This window comes from Ostrea edulis, chromosome 8 (genome assembly GCF_947568905.1).
Source record: "Ostrea edulis chromosome 8, xbOstEdul1.1, whole genome shotgun sequence".
In the NCBI taxonomy this organism is placed as follows: Eukaryota; Metazoa; Mollusca; class Bivalvia; order Ostreida; family Ostreidae; genus Ostrea; species Ostrea edulis.
Window position 1 is genome coordinate 18,419,443 of NC_079171.1, and position 22,125 is coordinate 18,441,567.

Consider the following 22,125-nt stretch of genomic DNA (forward strand, 5'->3'; position numbering starts at 1 on the left):
ATTGACCTGACAACTCTTGGTATGGATTACTCAAAAGGTATGTAAAGCGAAGCTTGGGGGAAGTCAGTTATTTAGAAGCTAACTGAAGAAGTCGGCGGATGAATCAGAAAGGAAGAAGTCGAGGGTAAGAGTAGAATAAAGTCAAAACAGTTATAAGCATCAGTGTCAAGTAATCTTAGGGAATTGATGTTAAGGTCTGGGTGTAGTAAATCTGAAGACGATTGAGACACCCAGCTCATCTCTATAAATAGGAACCTAGGGGTCCACACTCATGCGCCAAAGTGCGATGGTCTGATACGTCAAAGTGCGATGGTGTGACACGCCGAAATCCATTGGTTTGTAAACGACACAGTGTTTTGGTACAGACTGAACCAACCAAATGTTCTTTCACCAAAATATCCGTGCAAAATCCATGCACAAAAAATAAGAATATGAACTTATTTTATTACCATTTAGTTGTCATGTTTTTAAACACAATTTTCCAACGCGAAATCGTATAGAATATTTAGCATTCTAACATACCCCAAGGAATTTAATACGTGTACGTCAAAGTATTTAAATGATCATGAATTAAAGAATGTCTGGGCGAAGTAGAGAGTTCGACAACGAATGTACTTTGCCGTTTTCACTATCCTCAACAGTGTAAACCTCGTCATTACTGTCGTCCATGTTGCATTTCTTTGGTTTTATTTTGAAAGATGTTAAGAATGACGTCACAATGACGTGACGTCACAAACGTAATTGAACTCGGCACCATCGGTCTTTGGGGTCCGTAACGTTAACAAACCATTGCACTTTGGCGCAGACCATCGCACTTTGGCGTGACCATCGCACTTTGGAGCGACCATCGCACTTTAGAGTCACATATATATATATATATATATATATATATATATATATATATATATATATATATATATAAGATAAGATAAGATAAGATATTCTTTATTTCCTCCAAATTAATGGAGAGTATATCATAATCAAATTATAAACTTATTTGAACAGAACAGGAAAAAAAACATATTTATAGTATGTACATATTTGAAACTAATGATTATAATCTACAGATTACGGCAGTCTATGACAAAAAAACCTCTATTTTTATACAATGTATTTGCAACAGTTAGCATGATTTGCTTCCATTTTGCATAAGAAATATTTTCAAAGCTTGTACCTTGAACACAACCGATTAAAGATAAAAATTGCCATTCATGATCTTGATATTCAAACAAAGCATACTCTTCTACACTGAGTATTTGTAGAATATTTTCAAGCATAGTTTCTCTGTCTTCCAAGAGGTTAAAACAATTTAGCATAAGATGCATATTAAGATTATGCATATTCCTATTACATAATGGACACAATTTACAAACAATTTTCATTGAAGACACTTGTACTAAAAAGTTAATCAACAATCTTTTGGACGGGTCGTCCTTAACAATTTGCCATAATCTATTAGGCCTCAGCTTTGTGTGTATTTTCCTGAAAAAGTACATATCAGTGTCCACAGAAAGAGAAGCAAGCCATTGCCTTTCTTCTGTTGCCCATATTGCTTTAATAACAAGTTTGGAAAAATCACATTTGTTAAAAACTTCGGCACTGTTGTTTTTGAATAAGTCAATAACTTGATATTTTTCTGCCGTTTGTAACATAATTTTGGTTGAAAAATATTTTTCAGATATCTGAGCATCGACTAGATATTTATAAACTTTATAATGTACAGACGTTTTGTCTGATCTGTGAAGTCTGCCTAGAAACAATAGGCGACACTTGTCTATATAACCCTGTATGGTCCACAGTTCAATATTTGAGATGCTGGACAGTGATGGGGAAAATTTAGAAAATCCTTGAATGATTCTTGAAAAATGCCTTTGTATATATTCAAGATGTTGTGTGTCCGTAAGTGTTAATGAAGGCCAGATCTCACAAGAGTAGAGGACAGAGGGTAACACGACACGTTTCCATATTTTTGATGAAACAGCTGGATGGATGTCAGAGTTATTAACACCAATAGAATATAATGAGTGAATTTTTGATCTTGCTGCTTTACACACTCGTTCAGCTAGTTTATCACTTTTCATATTTCCTTGTAGAAGGCAACCAGCATAAACAGTACTATCAGACCGAGGGATTTCATTACCAAAAAGAGTAATGCTATAAAATACAGAACATTTGTACGTTTTGTTAAATACAATTGATACACTCTTACATGGATTATAATGAAGTCTCCAAGTAAATGTATACTTTTCTACCTGGTTTAGTAAACATTGTAAGGACCTTGGTGAATTGCTTAATAAAGCAGTGTCATCTGCTAATAAAATACCTGGGATATGCATATCACCTAATATAAGACCATCGTTAGTTTTGCATATTTCGTGTAACAAATCATTTATATACACAAGAAACATAAATGCACTGAGGACTCTACCTTGTCCTACACCTTGTGATATTTTGAAAAGTTTGGAGTTTATACCACCGCATGATACAAAACATTTACTGTCATCATACCAGTTTTTTATAAGTTGCCATAGTCTTGTGTCAATATTAAGGTGATACAATTTATATAAAAGACCATTATGCCAAATTCTATCAAAGGCTTTCTCGTTATTTAAAAATGCACAAAACACTGGAGAACCTTTGTCTACATAGTAACTAATGATTTCTCTTAAAACATAACATGCTGGAACGGCACCATGATCATTCCTAAATCCAAATTGTAATTCATGAGGAAATGATATACCACTATTTATGAAACCATCTTCAATTCTTGATAGTATTATTTTTTCAAACAATTTGCTCACAACAGATGTCAACGTAATCCCTCTATAGTTCGTAGGGTTACGCTTATCCTTATTTTTACCTTTGTATATAGATATAATTTTTCCAACTTTGAAGATTTCAGGTACGTATTTTTCTTTAATTATAGCGTTAAATAGTAGACACAATTTTTCAGTAAGTATTTTTCCACTGTGTATAAGATGTTCATTTGTGAGAAAATCCGGACCAGGAGCTTTTCCTTTAGAGAGTAGTTCAATTTGGTGTTTGATCTCCTGAACGGTTATGGCGTCTCGTTGTTCGAAAACAGTATCGTGGTGGTTCAAATTCCTATTGATGTTCTCTACGGTTTTGTCTATGTGGGTTTTGAATTCCTCATCAAACTTTTTAGGATGATACTCTTCGTTGGCAAGATCAGAATAGTATGTCTGCCATAGATTGCACATATCCGTGATGTTTTCTGCGATGAGATCTTTATATTTCAATTTAGTAGGTAATCTTGTACTAGAACGCTTTTTGTTTTTCCACTCAGTTTTATAAAAAGTTCCTATATCAATTTCGGCGGCTTTTTCAATTTCATCAAATATTGTACGATTCCAATCTGTTTGTGCGAGCCGATGCAGCTTTCTAAATTTACGTTTTGTATTTTTGTAGTTTATGTATGATTCCCTGTGTTTATCTCTTGGTGATCCGTCAGATTTCCAGATCCTTCTTGAGTTCCGCATTTCGTAATGGGCATTCTGCAGTTCTGATTTTTTCCAGTATGGTTTAAGATGTGGATTGAATTTTCCATACGGTATATGTTCATCAGCAGCTGATAGAAGTGATGCGGTAATGTTGACAAGGAACATATCAATGTTTTCCTTCGATAACAGTTCTGTTTTTACTGAGTTCAGAACGTTAGTACATGTATTCTGGAATGCTGTTAAGTCGGTACTGTCGGCAGATTTCCATTTGATAACGTTTCTTGAAAAGTCTGGAGGGAGGTTGGAGAAAACATTAGGAACATCGATTTCACATAGTAGTGGACAATGGTCAGAGACTTAATATTCAAAGTCTTGAAATATTTCTTTATATTTAACTTCTTGTGAAATATATTCAGGGACAAAGATGTAGTCAAGTAGAGACTTGAATTGTTTATCTTTAGTTTGGAAACTAAATTGATTCCCAGATGTAAATAGACTACACATATTTCTATCCTGTATATTTTAAATGAGAAGTTTTGATTTCGGACTTTCGTACTTATTTTGAACGTCTGTGTTAAAATCACCACACAGTCCTACAGGACCAATTTCAGTTAATTCATCAAACAAATCGAATACATCTTGCATCACGACTTTGTATTCTTCATAGTTAAGGTTTGTTGAAGGAAGAAGACATCCTATAATGAACATTTTCTGTGAATGATATTCGATTTCTATTGCCATGATTCTTTCATTTGTCTTTATATGTACCTCTCGAACATTAAAATCACTAGAATTTCGAACAAGGAATGCTATCCCTCCTCTTGTGATGTTATGTTTGGATATTCCTGGAGTAGCAAAACATGTTATATTTTCTGGGAATGACGTACGTAATACTGATAAGCAGTTTTTCGGAAGCCAGTGTTCAGATATGAAAACGACATCAGAAAATTCAAGCACATCAGATAACTCTGAAAGGCAGCTGAACACTCCATGTACGTTCCAACATGAGAGGATCATAAAGGTTATACAAAGAGGCGATACTGACATTACAGTTTTTCTGAGCGGTCCGGTTTAGTGTTTCTGTCATTCCGGATAATCCAATCCCTGTCAGAGATGGTATCTGGCCAGAAATCTGGATCTTGGGTTTTCTCGTAGTCATCTTCAGCGATGTTTGCACGAATTACAAATGTAGGGAACCTTCTTGCTGAATGATGAGCGAGGAGAAATATGCTCGATACGTTGACATCTTTATTTTCGCACCATTCTTCAATGTCTGCCTTGACGTCCTCGTATGTTGTGTCCCTTGCCTTAATGTTTGCTAAAACAATGCGTTTGGTTCGGCGCTTGTTTCTAACAAACGTATAGCTTGTAAAAGATGTTGTGGTTCCAGCAAGGTTATCACTATTCCCCTCCAAAGATGCTAGAGCATTTGCGTAGGTTTTTGTCATATTGAAGTTTTCTTTCTGGTTTTCTACTTTCTCTGATTCTTTTCTGTCACGTGACGTAGAGGCATTTACTTCCGGAAAAGTAGTTAGAACACCTCGATCCATTAATATTCTTTCATCAGTTTGTTTGTGAATCCGCGTCACTTCCCCATCGCTTTTCGTGCTGTTAGTGTTCTCATTTTCACTGTGTCGTGTAGTCTTTTGTTGCTGCACAATTTGAGTTTGTTTATCAGCAGAATGCATTTTGGGAGATCCCTTTGTATTCTGATGACCCCTTTGGATTTTCCTTAATTCCCTCAATATTTCTTCGTTGGATTCATTGGCGTCCTCGCAGGACTTTAGCCTTTGCCGTAGGAATTTGATTTCGGATTTTAGTTGTGCTGTACTATCTGCCAGTCTGTTTTTTTCTTCCGCACAAGTTGAAATTTCTGTTTGTAGACGATTGTTTTCTGCACGTAATTGACGAATGTCGTTAGTTTTTGACCGTAGTTCACAAGCAAAGGTCGCTTTCAGTTCTGTTAGAGATTCCCTGATAGGGAGGAGTTCTTTGCGCATAAGGTCTTCCATGATATGTAGGGGTAGACTATATGTATCCATACTTTCTTCGTTTGTGTTACCAACAATACTCTGCGACAAGTCTTGTGACATAGCGTGTTTCAATTTGTGCTTGCTGATGACTTCCCTCTGGAACTCAGAGGTCGACACAATGCCCTCCACAAAAGCAAATATATAGTATACATCACTTGCGTATTTTTCGGTCACTGATTTTCCGGTGCCTCGTTGGCGCCTTTCTGTTAGAAAACCTTGAGGGAAATCTTCTATTTTGGATTTCGCATAGTCATACAAACTTTGTCTTATATCATTTAGTTGTTCGGGTTCTTCACAATATTTCCCCACTATGTTAAGAATGAAAGCCTCCTTATCATATTGACCGAATTGTGTTTTTATTTCTTCAAAGATTTCATTGTCAACCTCATCTACATCTTGTGTACAATAGATGTTATCTTCATCACATTCGTTCTCACAGTCTTTGGAAGAAGTCATATTTATGAACAAAGGATGAAACACATGCTGACATCAACTTTGGAAACACCCTGTATTTGTCAAACCATCGAGCGTGACGCCTTTTCCAAGACACGTTTTTGTCACACTTGAATGATCATATAAAGGTAAACAAAAATGTTTGACCGGAAGTGCCTTAAAGTAGCAAAAGTTGCACTTATTTTCTTAACTTGAAAATGTACACACTAAACTGGTGCTACAAAGTGTTGAAATACCTATTCTGTTGAATATCTGATGTCTGTAAGTACGTATTCGAAGCATAAAACGAATGCACCGTTCATCTACACGTTTACTATCGAGGGGCTCCAAACGTAATTGAACTCGGCACCATCGGTCTTTGGGGTCCGTAACGTTAACAAACCATTGCACTTTGGCGCAGACCATCGCACTTTGGCGTGACCATCGCACTTTGGAGCGACCATCGCACTTTAGAGTCATATATATATATATATATATATATATATATATATATATATATATATATATATATATATATTACATCCCTTGTAAGAACCCGGGCATACACGTTACAATAATTTTCATTCATATGTCGATTCAATATATCCCAGTGAACTCGAAATAAAAGACACTACAGAGTCGTCCACTTCTGCTTCATACTTAGTTATTTTTATATTAACGGCAAACTAAAAACCCAACTTTATAACAAACGGGATGATTGCAACTTCTCCATCGTCAACTTCCCATATCTATGTAGCAATATTCCATTATCACCTGCATATGGTGTTTTCACCTCTCAACTGATTCGATACAAAAGAGCTTCTCTGCTTATGGTCAGTTTTTAAATCGAAGCAGGCTACTGACAAACATGTTGATGGTGCAGTGGTTCCAACAGTCTCGTTTAAAATCAGCATTTCGCAAATTCTATAGTCGTTATAACGATTTGGTTTGCCAATACAATCCATCATTGGGTCAAATGCTGTCTTACGTGTTTCATGCCGATTGTTAGGCTGTTCTTGGCAAACTGATTTTGACAACAGATAACTCTGTTTACCTGATCAACATATTGGGCTCACGGTGGGTGTGATTGGTCGACAGGGGATGGTTACTCCTCATAGGCACCTGATCCCACATCTGGTATATCCAGGGGTCCGTATGGCCCTTCATTTGAACAAACAACAAAGTTGGATCCCCTTTACCCAAAGATGCTTTGTACCAAATTTGATTGAAATTGGTCCAATGGTTAAATTTACAGACGGACGGACAGACAGACCGACGACGGATAAAGTGTGATCAGAAAAACACACCTGAGCACTATACATGGTCACCCCTGTACAAATGCATATAAAGTAGACATCATTTCATTAAAACTTGATGAAAATGTTTATTAATGTAATAGGGGGGATTAAATCACTCAGGTGTCCTTTTTCTATTGGGCTGCGTCTGTTGTCGTGCGTCATGCGTTTAACAATTCAACATTTTTAACGTCTTTTTGCTGACTACCCTTCCAATTCTTTTCAAACTTCGTATGAAACATGTTGGGACAAGAGATCATAAATTATAAATTTCAGGACTCCTACACCCCAAGCAGGGCCCTAGGGATGGGACAGAAACCACAAAAAGTTAACAAATTTTCAATAACTGCTTCTCTACAATCGCATATCTGTAAGAAAAACTAGATGCACAGTTATGTAGAACATGCAAACCTCCAACAGAATTGTGTGAAGCATCTTTGGGGCAAGGGGATGTAAATTTTAATCCCCAGGACTCCAGATGATAACTTTAGTTTTATCCAAGCTCGTATAATGACACTCAAGAATCTCCTCAACAATTGGTATGAGGTGTTTCTAAAATAGTTTTATAATGTAAAACTAGATGTAGTCCCCCATTACATCCGCTGACTAACTGTTTACTTTTACGAACAAGGGTTTAAAGACCCAATTTTAAGTTAACACCCCCAAATTGTAAACTGCCTGTCAATCAAACATTTAACAATAGATCTCAGGTGGAGTGACATCTGCAGACACTGTGGTCTGGAGCTACTCCAAAGAGGTGTTTTGATAACAATAACAGTCAGTACCTACAGGCATTCTTTAGATCTTGAGGAAGTCCAGTATACCTAAGTTTTGATAGCATTGACCTGTCCACAGCTGCTCTTTTCTCATAATTCAATTGTTTTTAAAAAGACCCCTGAACAATACAATTTCAATATAATTGTAATTTTTTCCCCCTCTATATACATATATTAAAAAAAGTTTCCCAGTTTACTTTCGGAAGGTCGGTGGTCTCTTCCCAGGTACATTGTAACTGGGTTCTCTCTTCCACCAATAAAAAACTGGGCGCCACCAGATAACTGAAAAATTATTGAGTGTGGCGGAAAACATCAGAACAATCAAACACAATCAGAAATCAAATAATAATTTGCACTATAATTTCTAAAACTTGTTACTTATTGAAATAATTTATGTCATCAATTTATGATACTTCTATATTTATAACAGAAATTATTCATTGAGTCAATGACTGAGAGAAAGAGAGAGAAAAAGAGGGGGTGGGTGTAAAATGTGTGTCGGTTACCCTTAGGAATACAACCATTATTCAAACACTATGACCACAGAAACTCTGCAGAGGTCCCTGAGACAGGTCCTGTGTATATCAAAACTATATATATAAAAAAGCATGGACAGGTAGATTTCTACCATGTTCTGTCTCTGTGTATTTCTGTGAGAGCCATGGGATATAGCAATTAGCACCTTGGTAGACCCTGGCCACTCCAGGTAAATAACATCTGTTTAGATTAGGATCCGCCTACATTGTCACTAACCCTACGGTCATGAGATGGTCTTTAAGTTTTTAAAAGAATTTTAAAATTTAAGCATACAAGTTTGAGTCTGCCAATAGACATTGTAATGAAATGGACGAAGTAAATAATGTGAACCTACTAATCGGAAATTCTTTACGAAATTAATGAAAAGTTAAATTAGTGAAAGAGTTAACAAAAACCAACAAACAGAAAGTCGCTCTCTTCAGGAGTTCATGTGTGTGATGTGGAAATTTTCTCAAAAAGTTCAGATTTTATAATTTCACTTAAGAGCACAAAGAAGACGATTGATGGAAACCATTGTATGTAATATGGATATTTGACCGCGGTTTTGACCTACAAATCAACAGGGGTCTTCCTCAAGTTGTGTAAAAGCTTATAAGGACTTTCAAGGATAAAGTCTGGAAACTGTACAGACAAATAGAATGACGAACAGACAGAACAAATATCCCTCGCTTTCGCTAAAAGTAGAGGGGGACAACAAGCAAAAATCACAATAACACACCGGTTAATTAAATAATCGGGTAATTACCAGTACATAATTCGGTGATTACGTGTGCAAGTTAATCAAAGATTGCGTAATTATACCTCATCAGGTAATCGTGATGGAAATGGAAAACACCAATTTTCTATCGGTTTATTCAGACTTCCTGCTATAAACTTTAAACACATATCTTATTCCATTTTCTTCGTGAACATCTGATTCGCTGAAAAAGTTTTGAAAATATTTATAGCAATAACAATTTGGTAATCTTCGTATTAATTTCAGTTCTTATGTAAATTGTCCCCATTGTATCTACCACACTAGACATTTATTCATTGCAATCATATTTTGCACCATAAAATATTCAAGACTTTTATGCTCTGAATAACCATCTAAACTAAGAAAGCCACTTTCTGAAAATGTACGAGTTCCTATAGAAACATGTAAGCACACAATCCAACAACACCCTATTTGTAGGAGACAATTAAGGTAGTGATAGCATGGGTCACTGAAAATTAATGAATCTATGATTTTTTTTATTTTTACATACTTTGTAGTTAACAGTATTGTAAACTCATTATAAGAGTCTCATATATGGTTTTCACGGGAATTTTGATGCTACGGTTGTCATAGTAACCCCTTTAGTAGTCTTTAAGTAATTAATGACACAGGTGTTTCAGACGGTGTTTAAAATTGAAACAAAAAGAGTAAGTGATACAAATTTTATATCAATTTGAAGTTAAAGCTTTAATTAATATATAATTTGCATTAAGATGTCCATTTACTTTCATACGAAGTAGAAGCACGGCTGCTTATCAGCAGTTTTGCTATTTTTAGATGGCAATTATTTACCACAGCAGGGGTATTTTCACTCCCTGAGAAATAAATGATTAATGAATTTTTTTATTTTTACATAAGTTCTAACATAGGTTAGTAGGAATATTTCCTGAAAGTATCAATATTGGTTTTCAGGTTTACTATGGCGCTGTGAGCACTATAGTTACCCCCCCCCCCCTCCTTATATAAATGCTGCGGGTGATAATATAGATAAGTATGCATCTTACATGTATTTGTTTTAATTAACTCGTATTAGAACTATATAAATGTTTTGATGTTTATTATTGAATTTATTCCACAAAGAATGATCGTACTATTGCTTTGGAGATGTATTTATTACTTTATTTTTGAAATTACTTGTATATTCATGCTCTGTAAACGTATGTTAAAAACGCGGAAAATGTAACGCAGCCGATGTAAACTGTGCATTGTGACGTCGTATTACATGTACCTGTGAGTTTTTTTTTCTCTTCAAACCAAGCGATTATCAACAACAAACCTTTGTTATTTTTGATATTATAATTATTAACTGAACTAATAGAGACAAATATATTAACAGCAAGTGATAAGAATTATTGAATGTTTTTTTTTACGCAAAATCACGCGTTTATGTAAGCTGTGTGTCCTCGGCTTCCCTTGTATATTAGGCCTATATATGCGGCAGCATAAATTATGAGCGCTAACGCTGTATGTACATGCTATTAAATTCATAACTATATATTATGCTTTTAATAGGCCTTGTGGTTTGATAATTACATCTACGTTTTGTAAGACTGACAAATAACAGAGAAAGGGGGGTTACATGGAGACTTCATGTTAAACTATGACTATTATTTAAAAGATCATAAAAATGTAAGAAATTTTTCATTTGTATTTTATTTTTACTTGTATATTCCTTAACATATTTTCACTTTGCCTTGTGTCTAGTTATATCTGACAAGTCTTCGTTTGCATCGTCTGTCATTACTGATGCTCGTGCGCGATGTACATTATTCCGGAATCAGAGACGAAAATATTCTCTCTTTAGATACTACATGAATAAACCACGTGATTCCTTGCAATCACTACCTTAAATGGGGCAATCTCTACCCAGAGTTATCGGTCCTCACACTCACACATACCTCTGTTAACGTATCAAAATTAGCAATGTTATTCCACATGTAAATCCACTTTTTTCACGGCTAATAAAACTAAGAACTACTTTATAAAATATTGGGAAAATGTAGGACAAGAAACTATTTGCAGATGTTTTTGCTTTACTATATATTCTTCATGTACCTACAATGTATCTATAAGCCTGGTGCAATAGAACAACCCAATATCCACGTTTCAACCCAAATCACATCTTCGCTAGCCAAGGGTGACGATCCACGGTGTTTCTTTATTGAATAGAAAAACACCATGGATCGTCACCCTTGGCTAGCGAAGATGCCCAAATCAATGCTTTTTGTGTCACAGAAAGACTTGCCATCTGCTCAGTACTTATTTATTTACGTGTATTTTTGTAACTGAAGTCAAAACCATACTTTATTTGAGCATACGTGCCATTTTACAAAAATCTTGAAAAACCCTTGAGGCATTGACACCTCGTAAGTGAGAGCAAGGAAAGAAAACTCTGAGTAGAGATTGTAAATGGGGCGGTCTTTCTGAGGAGACCACGAAAACCGAGGCCCCGTGTCACAGCAGGTGTGGCACGATAAAAATCCCTCCCTGCTCAAAGGCTTGAGCGCTGAGCATAGGCCTTAATTTTGCAGCCCTTCACCGGCTATGGTGACGTCTCCATATGAGTGAAAGATTATCGAAAGGGACGTTAAACAATATACAACCAACCAAAATGTCCTGCAATAAATATTACGTTTAAAAATAAGTGACGTTAGAATGTCGCAAATTTATGACGTTACTGGCGTTGTGATAAGGAACCCTCACTAAGAAATTCGTGGCACGTCTACTTGACGTCTCAATATGAGCAAACTATTGATCAAAATTTACACAATGTACTTTTTCCGTAATAGTAGCATTTTAAAATATTGTATACCTTGTTTTTTCAAATTTTTCTTCCTCAAACTGGGGAAAGAAGGTATCTGACTGAAAGTGCTCCATTATCTCGGTTAGAAATATACGTCTACACAGAGGATGCTGGACCGCCTCCTATATATATATATATATATATAATAGAGAGAGAGAGAGAGAGAGAGAGAGAGAGAGAGAGAGAGAGAGATATGTATACTATAGAATGATAGATACAAATTCTGAAAAATAATTTTAAATATCATATTCATCAATATTAAGAAAAAGGAACAGAGTAATGATGATAATAACTCTGACGGAATCACTGGAAACCTGACCTTCTCCAGAAATAATTCGAGATTTGGCGTTTTACACAATAATGTATATTTCAGAATAAAAACTTTTTCCCTCAAGTTTCTAGTTTAAGGTCTTAAATTTGGAATCTGACTGCAGAAAATGACAAACCTCATACACCTTCTCGCCTCCTAATATCCAGACACTCTCAAATTGTTCTCGGTTTTCTGTACTAAGGCTGAACCTGACTGCATCGTCAAACGAGCTGATAATTTTATGGACATGCGGGTCTTTCTTCAATGTTTTTCTTAAAATATATACAGATCAATATTTTGAAGAAAAGAAATTTGTTTGGAAAATAATGAACTAGAAATGTGTCAGAAAACATACAAAAATACCCACATTAATATTGCTCTAATTGTGATACTGAAAACATACAAAAATACCCACATTGATATTGCTCTAATTGCGATACTGTAATGTACATATATTATGGAGATTTATGTTCTATGTATACATGTACATCTGTCTTTCATTAAAATGAAAACCCCGTTTTTTAAATTCCAGGGTAATTTGAACCTAGAGAAGTAGGGAATGAATAGAATAAATAGGCAAAGGATAAAATTTATATTACGAGCAATAAAATATTAAATGCAGCGCTAGCTCCGTACTTAATGATTATCTCGTACACATGTACACGTGCTCTAAGACTTAGATAGACCCACACATAAATAAACCATTACCCAGTATCCCTGCTTATTACAATATTGAACACATGTTTTCGATTCCTTTCTTCTTCACCTGTGGTTTCCCAAGTTTTTCTTCCCATAATATTTACACAATATTTATCTGAAATTAAAGCAGAAAAATGCGGACTATAAATAGGCTGCAATACAATAAATGATCTTGATGAATTTATGATTTACATTTAGGCTCCAGTCAATGTACACACTGATTATGAACCGTTTCCATTTCCATCTCAGATTAGACAACAGGAACTGTAGAAGATTCGACTGAACGTTTGAGTTTTGTAAGCTTTGTGTAGAAATACACGATCTTGTGATGAGAAAGCATCTGAGAGACAACTAGAATTATATTTGGTTACGGTGTTGTATAGCAGCCTTCCCCCATAGTAGCTTTACCTCCCGGAAAAATGACTATATAGTAGATCTTCCCCATAGCAGGGTTTTCCCCTCACGTTTTTGGTTTTGATTTTAGAAAACAGATTATGGAAAGTCAATCAGGCTTTGTACAACAAATTAATATTGATATTGCATAGATCTGAGTATCGAAGAGTGTATGTTGCCGATAGTTTGAATGTAGATACATGTATTTTCATAAAGATACATTTTAGAGATATAGTTAACGGTATTAATGTGAAAGTATAAAACATGCGAGATTATATGTAAATTCATAAAAAGCATTTTGTGAAAAACAAAGAGTAAGCCCACTTACAATGTATCAGAATAAATCTTTATGCCTCCTATGAGAAGAACCCGTCCAAGCAGTCACAAATAACCAAACACTATAATGCAGTTTTGTCGAATATGTCATTTATTGAATGACATAAGGTAAATTGTTAAGTAAAATGTATAACAAACCATTAAGGGTGATCACCTGAATAAACAATACCTGCTGAAACATGTACATAGGTGTCAGGTAAAGTGTGATCCCCCTTTGAGACTGACTAGAAAAATACATGTAGTGAAAGTACAATTACAAGTTATAAAGTACATGGAACATGCATACAATATATAAATAAATGAGTTAATCCTTGGAGGCGTCCAAAAAATTGCGCCTTTTTTAGATTGCAAATCAAACAAAATCAAACCTGCAAACCTTGATAGTAACAATATGCAACTCTATATAAAAGAAACTATTGCCAAAGGGTTGGTGGTGGGTTTTATTTTCACAGCACAATAACAGGCTTTGTAAAGTTTGGAAAAGGACGCTTGGAAAAAGGACGCTATCTAAACAAAGAATTTGATTGGCTCAAAAATCCGTACTATCCGACGGTGTAAAAATTTACAAATTTCTCAAAGCGGCATAAATTGAATTATCTGTTGATAATATTGTTTTATGTTCAATGATGTTCTACAGTCTTAATTGTATCAATGTCTTGAATTAACAAGAGGCCAATGGGCCTTGACGGTCACCTGAGCCCATGCATGGACCTGTTTAAAAGGCTCTTATATGCACAATCCCCCAAAGCCTTTACAATCGAAACATTTGGTAGACTGTATTATGTAACTTCTTTACAAAAGCATTCAGTGTTCAATATATTTTGGCAGATTAATTGACGGAATTTCAGACACCACCACCCCTTTCAGCAAAGTCTTTCTTCAAAAGTATTACTCGGGTAGTAAGCATCTTGATCACCTCATCATCATGAGCCGCACGTCTCATATCCAGGACCTCTCGTTACAACCATATCACTCCAAAACTAAGAGAACTACACTGGTTACCTGTGCAGTATAGGACACAATATAAGATACTTACTTATACTTACAAAGCCTTACATAATGAGTGCCCAACTTATATCAAACAATTACTAGAGGTATATAAGCCTACCCGAAATCTTAGGTCTATAAAACAATCATCAGTCACTTTAGTTATTCCAAAAAGTCGAACCGCAACACACGGAGATCGGTATTTCAGAACAATAGCTCCAAAACTGTGGAATGCCCTTCCAGAACATGTAAGGGACTGTAGAACACTGTGTGTATTGAAGAAGTCACTGAAAACACATTTTTTTCCATCAAGTTTTCCAGGACTAGTTTCTATCATTTCAGTCATTCGTGTAGGTTAAATTCTGTGAAAAACTGTGAAAACTAAAGACTGTGTGTCTTAGCTTTCGAGTACCATTTTGTGATGTTTTATAAAAGAAAAAGGGAAATGTATGTTTTAATGTATTATACCTGAGACATTATATGCTGTGTGTGCGTGTGTGTATTTCATTATTATTATTATTTTAATACGCCCTGAAACTGATGTTTATTCTTCTCTAGCATATTTATGTTATCTTGTGTTTTCATGTTTTATATGTACAATGAGGATAGGTACAGCTTTTAATGTTTTATTTATTTTCTATGTATTATGTGTATAACATTCTCTTGTAAGGTATATATGCATTGTAAAGCACTTTTGAGCCTACATAGTGTATGAAAAGGGTGCTATATAAATATGGTATTATTATTATTTATTATTTATCTTTTTAATTATCTAGTTTTCATATAACATCAAAAGAAGTAGACATAAGATTTTAAGCATTATAAACATTAACTCTCTTTGACCACCACCCCCCATTCCCCCATCCTGAAACCCTGCAATCTGGTTTACAAAATAAACAATTTTGTTAGATAATAAAATTTACAATTTTGTTAGAGGTTTCCTTGCCCATCATTACTATATGCTCAGTTTGTCTGTTATTTGCATAGTAGTAGAGACGATGTTTGAAGGAATTGTCACTATATGACTTTTATGGCCACGCCCTAACACAGGAACCCCTGCCCCGGGGGTCATGAAATTTACAATTTTGGTAGAGGCTATCTGGCTCATCATTACTATATATTCAGTTAGTCTGTTATATGCCTAGGAGTGGGTCATGAAATTTACATTTTCTGGTTTCCTTCTCCTACAGATGTTACATATCAAATTGGGTAAAGATTGGTCCAGTAGTTCTTGAGAAGTTGTTAACACTGGACGGACGATGGACAAGGGACGACGACTGACGCAGACCAATAGCAATAGATCACCAGAGTGACCCAGGTGACCTAAAATGTTTATTATAAATGGTATTGATAAGATGTTATACTGAGTCCATTTAAGACTTTAAACTGTATCAGAGAACAGTTAGGTAATTCATGTTCCAAAAACGGTTCCTCAAGTATCAAGGTATTAGCATTTTACAAGGAGACAAAATAGGGAGGAAATTAGTGAATCTCGTATATTCAGCTTTAAATGAATATTTATAGGATTTCCAGTTGCATTCTAGAAATGGGTTTGAAACATTCAAGAATAGTCGCCTTTTCATTTTATTTGTAAAAGAATATTAACAAAATAAAATCCACAAATCAGAGAGAAACGCACATGAATGTATGTGCAGGACTGCAGTTTTAAAACTTGAATAATTCTATCCTACAATTTCATAAAATTGTTATATGAAACTTAAAAAGTAACAAGAGGCCCATAAGCAACATTGCTCACCAGAGCAGCAGGTCCTAGCAATAAACAAGCTTGAGCAAAACTATCATTATACTAGTACTTTGATTCAGATAAAAAATTCAAAGGTAACACAAAATTCATTATTTGATTATCGTATCCCCCTGTAGAGGCCCTATAACCCTTCATTTAAACAGACTTAATCTAAATAAATAATGCTTTGTGCCAAGTTTAGTTGAAATTGGCCCAGTGGTTTTGGAGAAGAAGATTTTGAAAAGTCGTCAATGCATTTTTCCTATATTGCTGTTATTATGGCCCTTCATTTAAATAACCTTGAATCCCCATTACCCCAGGTAGCTTTGTGCCAAGTTTGGTTGAAATTGGAACAGTGGTTCTGGAGAAGAAGACGAAAATGTGGAAAGGTTACAGACAGACAGACGACGGACAAGAGGTGATCAGAAAAGCTCAGTTGAGCGAGGTAAAATCGTTTTAGGAATGCATACTAAAAAGCAAAAGTTTTCCAGATTCTGCGTATAGGAATGAAATGTGATGACGTTGTCCATCTGTCAGATTCCAAATAAATTCATCTATGGAGAAATTATGTAAACGAATATGTATAAATCAAAGTACTGACAGTACAGTTGGAACTGAGTTGCACCGCCTGGAATAATTACGATTATATCGATAACATACTCACATCTATTAATCCACCAATGACCTGAGAACAGTTGGGGGTAAAGTTTCCTCTCAAAAACATCTCATTCAATTGAAAAATTCTACCCCCCCCCTAATGAGGTGTAAAGAATCATGTCTAACGAAAGACCCGAGTTGATTCCTTAGTAGCGGGAATTTGGAATCAGGGGTAGGCAACCATCAGAATTGTACAATTTAAGTTTACTCCACTATCTGTATGAAAAGTTTTTGTGTTTATCAATTGGAGAGAGACAATTTTGATTCCTCGAACGATAAATACTTATCCGTTTAATTAACAAATTCTGAGTTGCCTAATAGGTGCTGTTTTAAAAGCACGAACTATTCTGATTTTACATTCTAAATACGTATATGACCATTTTTCCGATGGCTAGGGGGAAAGGCTACTATACAACAACGGTACGGTAAGTTCCCCGTAAAACATATAATTTGGAGTGCATTTCCTTACATGTAAAATTCGCTTACAAAAGTCTGCATGTACCTTTTCAACATCGTTACCTGGGTTAAAACCCCAAATTTCACTGCCATAATTCAAAACGAAAAAATCAAATACCTGAAGTTTAGTTACAATATTACAGTAATCACACCCTCCGTGATCCCTATATCTTGATCAAGTAAACAAAGTACTCCGTAGTTAAAAACAGTATCTTGTACATGTTTCACACCTCGAACAAAAGATTTTTGCATATACCACCTGTAATAGGATTAAAATCCTCGGTACCTAACTCTCGTGGTAGTTTGACCGTTTTGACACTATTTTTTATATAATTGGTCACCCGCACCTTAATTTTGATTATTTTCCAGGTTCTTTTGGATTCGAATTCTGTTTGGTCTTATTTTGAGTACGTTTTCACACTTTGAGTCAGCTGTAATGACAGCACAGTTCAACAGACAAAGACGTTTATTTAACAACACACAAAAAGGAGAAGAAATAAATAAAAGATTCAATAATGATACAAAAATGATAATGAAAAATCCTGTCTCTGACTATGAAGTCTATAATGATACAATTCTTTATTGCGAAAGACATACATCTTATAGCATTACAACAAAATTGAACATGGATAATAATAACAAAGTTGAAAATAAACGGCCAATTCCTACAAAGACATCTAGCATATGTAAATACAATAGTATAATGATAGTTAAAAAAAAAAAGAATGACGATACAAATTGCATATTATGGACTGAGCTTTACAAATAAATTTTCCTAAGTTACAAACTTCTTTAACACTGTTCACACTTAATATTTGTATAAATTTGAACATGGAGGGTTTACTCCAGGAATACTTTTTCACTAATTTAGCTCTAATCTGACAATATACAGGACAGACTAACAAAAAGTGGTATTCATCCTCAATTTCAGTGATACATGTTTTACAAAACCTTTGTTCATGTGGTACATTTGTATGTCTGCCAGTTTCTACGGATAAATTATGTGATGATAACCTTATTTTGGAGATACCCTTTTTGTACAATTTAGGGATAAATTTTTCTAGGTAATATTGCAAGCAAAAATTATCAACCAAATGTTTGTAAATAGTGCATTTTAATTCATACTGCATGTTGCTATGTAAATTTTGAATAAAATGATCCTTTAATCTTTGTTGTATTATTGGCAAACAAACATGACTATTTAAGTTATTTTGATCATGCCACATATAACTAAGTCCCAAACAATCAAGTTGTTCCTTGATAAAAGTAGCCCAGTTACTACTTGTATGCTTTGTATTTTCACAGATATTGTATAAACATTTATATGCAGCATTAAGTATACAATTTTCAGACTACAATAGTTTAAACCAAAACTTGAACATTCTCAAAATACGAACCTGATACAATGGTAAACGCCCTGTTTCAAAATATACCATGGTTGTATTAGTGCTTTTACGAACACCAAGTGCAAATTTTAAAAAATCCAGGTGAACCTTTTCAATGTCAGGTCCTTTATGTAATCCCCACACTTCACATCCGTAATTCAAAATACTACAGACATAGGTATCGAAAAGGGAGAATAAGGTACAATGATTTAAATACAATTGTTTTATGGTTGATTTAAGGGCAAATAATGCGTTGCGACCTCGTGATGCTAACTGTTTCTGCGTTACCAAAATTTTACCATTAAAATTAAATAAAACGCCCAAGTAAACAAATTGATCTAATACTTCTATACTTTCATCGTTATACACCCATTTCTCATCTGCGCGAATCTTCCCACCATTTCTAAATACAACAATTTTAGTTTTTGCTACATTAACAACTAAATCCCATTCATCTGTATAACTTTGCAGTGTATTTAACATATTTTGTAGTTCAATAACCGATTCTGCAAGCAACACCATGTCATCAGCATACATCAAAATATAAAGACTTATAACTGTAAATCAGTCAGATGATTACCTTTTTTGATAAATTTAATTTCAAGGTCATTCACATACAATACAAAAAAACACAGGGGAGACAACACTTCTCCTTGTAATAGACCAATGTGATTTTCAAAAAATTGTGAAAGTGACCAGAGGATTTTACACAAGTTCTAATCCTACCATACATGGAGCGAACAATAATAAGCAGCTTCCCTTGTACATGTATACCGTAGTGTTTTAATTTTTTATACAATATGATATTAATAATAAACCAACCCCCAACCCATGGTAGGGACAAGTTAACATACCTAACTTAGACAGGGGGAAAGGTCTAAGAAAAATAAAAAAAACTTCTATTCAAATTATGTATACAGTAAAATATCTCTATCTCGAAGTCCGAGGGACCACGAAAAAACTTCGAGATATCCGGGGGTTCGAGATATCCAAAATCGATCTTGGATATTTTTTTTTGAAGGAGGATATTTGATGCATAGTATGGGATTTGGATTATAAACAAAAACCCCGTTGCTGTTTCTTATAGTTTAATACAAGTTGATAAATTAATATTGTGGAATTTCAAAGACAAACATTTCGGTTTTTTTAAATATATATAAACATCCAATTAAATTCACAATGTGTTTCAAAATTAAGATGATCGTGCCTGGTTGCTTTAAGTTTACTGATGTCCAGGCTGGACTGGGATGTAGTTATTGCATTGTAATGAAATAACCTATCACGTAAGAAACAAAAAAGACGGATTAAAAGAAAAACCAAACTTTTAAATGTTTATTAAATAAATTTTTGTGTTTTCTCTGTACTAGATTTAATGATGAAGCGTGTATTATTAAATTCATTATCGTTATTACGATTTAGGGTATCGGACCTTGAAAATACTTCGACATAAGCGTAGTATTCGAGATTACCGTGTTCGAAATATCAGAAGTTTTTAAAATAATTTATATAGGGAAAACGGCGGTCGACTTCGACTCAGGCGGGGTATTCGAGATAAACCATATTCGAGATACAGCTATTTTACTGTATTTATTTATTTACCTCCTAATGTTTAGGTTTTGGCGTCCAAAATAATTTAACAGGAGTCATCAGAGAAAGACTGGTGCAACCTGGTAAATACCTAATAAACCTTAATCTAAAGTGAGATACTTACAGCAAGTTAATGTTTTCTAAGTCCCTCAACCAACTTACGAAAATCAGGATATTTATACGAAATTGGGACAATAGAAAATCACAACTTTGAATATATTGAATAGAATATTGAGGGTTTGAACTTTACCCGTATTTTAGTACCATCCATAGAGGTTAAATCATGTACTTCCGGATAATTATCCAATGAAAATCAAGGTTACGAAAGTTGAAAGATTGGTTTGATGATTGAACACGTGGGCATATGCAGGAACTGTCAAATAAGACTTACGTGTAAATAAACAACTAAAACGAAGGGAGTACACTGTACAATATTAAAGACAGGTAAATATACAAAATAAAACATCAATGATATGCAAATAAATTCATTCCTGCTACAGCAACTAACTTGGTACACCCTGTCCAAGTTTCATGGTTGAGTAACCGTGCACTTGTATTTATACTTATTAACCCAGGCCAACAATTATCAATGGTTGGTAACAATCAAGGAAGGGCGTCGCGCTTTCTGAATACGGTGTTTCAATTACAAGAATTGTTATGGAAATTTGAATATTAAAAAAAATATGGGTGGCTTGGGCGATCAACAGAAAGAAGAGATCAGAGCGATGTAATTCTAGTTAAGATAATCTCTCTCTCTCTCTCTATTTGGTTTTTGTTGGACACCCAAGTAGTCTGTTTTCAAGTTCATTTTCAGAAATGATATATAGGAAACGCATGGAAGTATTTTCTATCATGCCCGAAAATGTCCATATCAATAGTTTAATAAGTTTTTAACTTAAATCCATTTGAAAAGGCATGACAGACACTTTTGAAACATGGATGAAAATATATTGAATGTGTACAAAAAACCTAATAATACTTGAAAACTACTCACTGTGCACCCTCACCTGGCTGTTGAATACAGGTAAACTCCCCTTGATGGCACAAATTATCAAAGCCAGCCAATACAAAATTGCACCAATCAAGATAAATGCCGATGATCTTGATTAAAGGATAAAGAGTACGGAAGGGTTATGATAAATTAAATAGTGACCACCGAGTTTACATTTCTCGTGTGAAACATGTACTAGGTATGTTGTTAAACTTTTCTCTCGCCACTCGATTTGGTTCCTCGCTTCACGTGGCACCATATCTCTTGGTACTCGAGAAAAGCTTACCAACATATACTTAAGGAACGGCCTAACAAGTGGTATGAAATACATTAGAGCATTCGAATCAATAACAAGCTAGATCATTAAAACGACCACAAAATCTGAGAAATGGTTAAACGAGACTGTTCAAACCCTTGTAAAATCAACGTATTTGAAAGAAGTATTGTTAATAAATAAAGCGTCTCGATATATCTTAATGTCAGTAT

General features: G+C 34.7%; 2 protein-coding genes across 2 annotated transcripts in view; both read right to left on the reverse strand.

Annotated features, from left to right (window-relative positions):
- Positions 1-4,507: 4,507 nt before the first annotated feature.
- On the reverse strand, positions 4,508-5,950 carry LOC130049621 (paramyosin-like). Its single transcript, XM_056147476.1, has one exon. The coding sequence runs from the start codon at positions 5,948-5,950 to the stop codon at positions 4,508-4,510; it is 1,443 nt and encodes a 480-aa protein (XP_056003451.1).
- A 3,420-nt stretch (positions 5,951-9,370) lies between these two features.
- LOC125661926 (dihydrofolate reductase-like) overlaps positions 9,371-22,125 on the reverse strand; it is a 37,797-nt gene continuing 25,042 nt past the window's right edge. Inside the window, exons 4-7 of the mRNA XM_048894091.2 lie at positions 13,113-13,218; positions 12,541-12,676; positions 12,104-12,216; positions 9,371-9,454 (exon numbers count right to left, since the gene is read on the reverse strand). Coding sequence (XP_048750048.1) covers positions 9,385-9,454; positions 12,104-12,216; positions 12,541-12,676; positions 13,113-13,218 — 425 coding nt within the window. The 3' untranslated portion in view covers positions 9,371-9,384. The remainder of the gene's footprint in view (positions 9,455-12,103; positions 12,217-12,540; positions 12,677-13,112; positions 13,219-22,125) is intronic.

What these genes read in the sequence shown, in the direction of transcription:
- LOC130049621 (XM_056147476.1), bottom strand. Translation starts at nt 5,950, where the DNA reads ATGACTTCTTCCAAAGACTGTGAGAACGAATGTGATGAAGATAACATC.